Source organism: Prorops nasuta, unplaced genomic scaffold, assembly GCF_024137725.1.
Source record: "Prorops nasuta isolate Cenicafe-Biocafe unplaced genomic scaffold, Cenicafe_Pnas_1.2 PNAS00009, whole genome shotgun sequence".
Lineage (NCBI taxonomy): Eukaryota > Metazoa > Arthropoda > Insecta > Hymenoptera > Bethylidae > Prorops > Prorops nasuta.
Window position 1 is genome coordinate 8,122,165 of NW_027116806.1, and position 4,260 is coordinate 8,126,424.

The 4,260-nt window shown below is 36.1% G+C and overlaps 1 protein-coding gene across 1 annotated transcript; it reads left to right on the forward strand.

Annotated features, from left to right (window-relative positions):
- On the forward strand, nt 1-2,638 carry Sce (E3 ubiquitin-protein ligase Sce). Its single transcript, XM_066731639.1, has 4 exons — nt 1-433; nt 725-1,166; nt 1,245-1,547; nt 1,633-2,638. Exons 1-4 carry the CDS (start codon nt 191-193, stop codon nt 1,848-1,850), a joined length of 1,206 nt encoding a protein of 401 aa, XP_066587736.1. The 5' UTR covers nt 1-190; the 3' UTR covers nt 1,851-2,638.
- Nucleotides 2,639-4,260: the final 1,622 nt, after the last annotated feature.

Here is a 4,260-nt window from a genome sequence, read left to right on the forward strand (position 1 = left end):
CGGAACATTCTGCGGACGAGCGGCTGCTACTCTACCTCTCTCTACTACTTCCACCAAGTACCAACCACTGCGTGCCGCCAGTGGCCGCCAGCACCGCCAGTAGTCAGTTCAGTACTACCAGCGCCAGCGTCTGATAAAGCAAGCCTTTCTGCGGGGTGAGGGCCGTGAGAGGGGTTTGTGTATTTCCAAGATGGCTTCGGCGGAGCAGGTCGGCCTCAACAAAACTTGGGAATTGTCCCTGTACGAATTGCATCGCACGCCACAAGATGCAATTACCGATAATACCGAGATCGCAGTCAGTCCCCGCAGCTTACACAGTGAACTTATGTGCCCAATTTGCTTGGATATGCTTAAAAAGACTATGACCACCAAGGAGTGCCTCCACCGTTTTTGCTCCGATTGTATCATAACTGCTCTTCGAAGTGGCAATAAGGTAAAACTTTTACAGAAAAATCATTTTACTTTGTGAGAGAACATGAATAGTTTTTCATTAATTAATTTCTATGACATTATTTTCTTACTGAAATCTTTAAGCAAAGGTTCTTTGGTTGTATATTCATATTGCTTTTCATTTCTAATTTATCAGTTAATGTTTCTTTGATGGTATATCAATGATTCACTTGTGCTTTATGTGATATATTAAGCATATCAATATGTTTTTCTTTGCCTTGGTACAAGAATGAAAAGGATGTACTTAAAGCATTACTTCCGGTTTTGTTTGCAGGAGTGCCCTACTTGCAGGAAGAAAGTTGCATCTAAGCGAGCTTTAAGACCTGACCCAAACTTTGACTTACTTATCTCAAAGATATATCCAAGCCGGGATGAATATGAGGCACATCAAGAGAGAGTATTGGCAAAATTGAACAAATCGCATTCTCAAGCAGCTCTTGTCAATTCCATCACTGAAGGTATCAAGCTGCAAAGTCAGAATCGTACTCAACGTGCCAAGAAAAATGCAAATGAATCTGAAAATGCTAGCAATACTGCTTCATACAACAATACTCCAAATGTCAGTGCACCAACAACACCAAATCCTTCACTGAATATTGCAAATCAAAGTGATTCTTCTCAGGGGGCAACTGCGTTAAATAGTAGTAGTGGGGTGAATGTCAATTCTCAAAATTCGAATAGTGTTTCACAGCCAGCAAGTAGCCCTGCAATATCTGGTGAGATATGTTATTGCAATAAATTTGTCATATTCTTAATGATTAGTATATATGTAACAATTGTTTTACCTCTTCTAGGAACAACATCGAGGAACTCGACAACGCCATCACCGAATCCAGCAAATCAGATATCAAGGCCAAATAAGAGACCGAAGACCCTTCAAACTTCCGAAAACGATTCGTCGAGTGCAGAGGCTGAAACTGGTGGCGGTGATTCCATGGTAGACACTGAAGGCGAGGGTCCGAGTGAACCATTAATGCTCAATGAAATTGAACTTGTATTCAAGCCACATCCGACTGAAATGGCAGGAGATAATTCTCTCATAAAAGCCTTAAAAGAAAACAGTATCAGATATATAAAAACCACCGCTAACGCTACGGGTAAATTGTTTTTATTATACGAAACAAAATAGACTTCAAGTTAGTTTGGGCCATATTTACAATTGTTTCCGTTTTTTATTTACAGTGGATCATCTCAGTAAATACTTAGCTATGCGTTTAACGTTGGACTTAGATACGGAATTATCAGAGTCTGATAGGCTGCTAAACTTTTGTATTTATATTGCACCATCCGCCGGGCAACTCGTTGTTTTGAGTGGCTCACAGACTTTAAGGCAAGTAAACGATAAATTCTGGCGAGTTAATCGACCCTTGGAAATGTACTACTCATGGAAGAAAACCTAGGGAAGGCCTCAAAAATCTGCATCGGATGCGAACTAGTCTCATTATGCTCCGGATTTAATTGTGCTGACCATGATGGTGTAGTGCAGTATTGTTTTGGAGTAACAAGGAGGATCGATGACTGTATACAGTATTTCTTCAGTTATCAGACACAGTAAGGAGAAGACAGAGGTTGGAACTTTTACCTTCATATATATTGTCAGTGCAATTTATTTTATAAAACTGATTAAATAACTGCAGAAAAGTTTACATCAGATTATGATCATGACTAAGGAAATCTTAATAATCGTCCTAAGCAACGTAATTTGGTTTTGAGTATGTATGACGGATATATATATATATATATATATATATATATTACTATATATGTGTGAAAACATCATTAACATTTGATGTTCCAAAGGAGAGCTCTAAGGAAAATTCGTATTTCTTGGAACTCTGATAAGGATTGGTAACCAAGTACTGATACGTACGCTATAGAACGTAATTTGTTATTCCATTGAAGATGTATACACATAATTTAACAGATCTTTTATTTGTTCATTTCAATTATCTAATAACTTGCGCATTCTTACCCCGATCATCCTATATTAATTTATGATGGAACAAATTAATTTATATATCAATAAAAACTAAAAATGGAAACATTTCTTATGATTTTTTGTAGAAATTTAAAAAAAAATCCCATATCACCATTGATATTTAATTTCATTCTCGTTTAAAAAAGATAAAGTCAGGTTTCCTGTAGGTAAAAAATAATCAATATGAGCAGTCTGGTATCTTTATCACACACTCCCCACAGAACTGAAAACAATGGATACTCTCTGTATAACCAGTAATTTTCTTTTAGTCGTTATGAGAAATGCTTAAAAAAATTCAATTAATTCAGCTTAATTATATATTAATAAGATACATGAAAATAAAAAAATTGTGTTTAAAAGAATCGAGGATAAAAGTAATGGCACTCCTTACAGATTATCCAATACGCAATAATTGATTGACGCGACATTTAATTGCAAATAAGGTATACATCGTGTACTAAATTCGGAGCTGTCGGAAGAAGGATACTTATTGGTTTTAATTAATCTTTGGAACGCCTATTGATATTAGTTTGATCAATTTAAAATTGCAAAATTGGCACGCTCATTTACAAGTAGATTGTCAATGTTATTATAAATTCAGAATGGGGGGGGGGGGGGGGGAGTGAACTATAAAATATGCAAGAGAAATTATTATCAATACCTTACATCGAGACTATAACATATGCGAATGCGCGCGAGCAAACAATTAATATTTATCTATTTTTTAAATTCTTTGAAATTTTCATACCTCAATAAATGAATATTTTTACAATATCACAAATCAATCGTAATCTGTTTCCGAATCATCGGGACAAATTTTCGTCAGTCAGCAGCATTCTTCGCTCTAACGCAGAGAAAGAGCACGATGAGCTAGACATATTTTCCACAGAACACTGGTCTCCCTATTGCGCGTTGCCAGGCGGTAACTTTACAAGAGAATTATCGTTCCAGGAAGATTCAGTCGTCCTACAAATTTATTTTATTAGTATCATCCCAACGAAAGTTGATCTTTTCACAATTTTAGTACTGCCTGGAGTACTTAAGAAAACAGCCAATCGGGTGGATGGTAAATTTTCCTTTTTGTTGCTGCAATCTAGTATTTTTCGTCACTGCTTTCATCATAGCGAATCTATATTTATAAATCTTATTATTATTATTAATTAACGCTTGGATTATCTATCGGCAAACCGGTGTACATGTGTGTATTCGCAAATAATAAATCACTAAGAATTTTTATAAGCTATTTATTGCACAAGAGAGTGTATCGTGATTTTACACAGATTTGACTGTGCAACAATAAATATACAGTTGCAGAATGATTTTTACTTGGACACTCGACTAGTAGGGACGAAATAAAAGGTGCTTCTAATAAGTGAAATCCAGTGCTTGATAATTGTCGTCCTGCACCTGATCGTTGTTTGCAAAATTTCTGTAAATAAGTTTAGTGTCAGTAGTATTATGTACATATATTATATTCATCGAGTACACTTCTATAATAATAATTGGTTCAACTTTACTCACAGCATTTTGTAAGGCTCCTTATACCACAGTGGGTATCCAAGAGGATTTTCTGTGTAATTGGCAAGCCAGTCTTCCGCTGGAGGTACATCCACCTTGAAATCAGGTGGCTCAACAGTCTCATCTAACAAAGTCGAGATTTGTCGAGCATATTCGGCCGTACCTTCGGTTTTTTCCAAACTAAAATCAAGAATATTAATTATAAAACTACAGTTTTATGTTTCATACCGAAACTATCGAAAAAATTCCTTATTTACCCATGCACCATCTGCCTGGTAAATTCTGCTCTTCGAAAGGTTTTAAATTGCACGTTA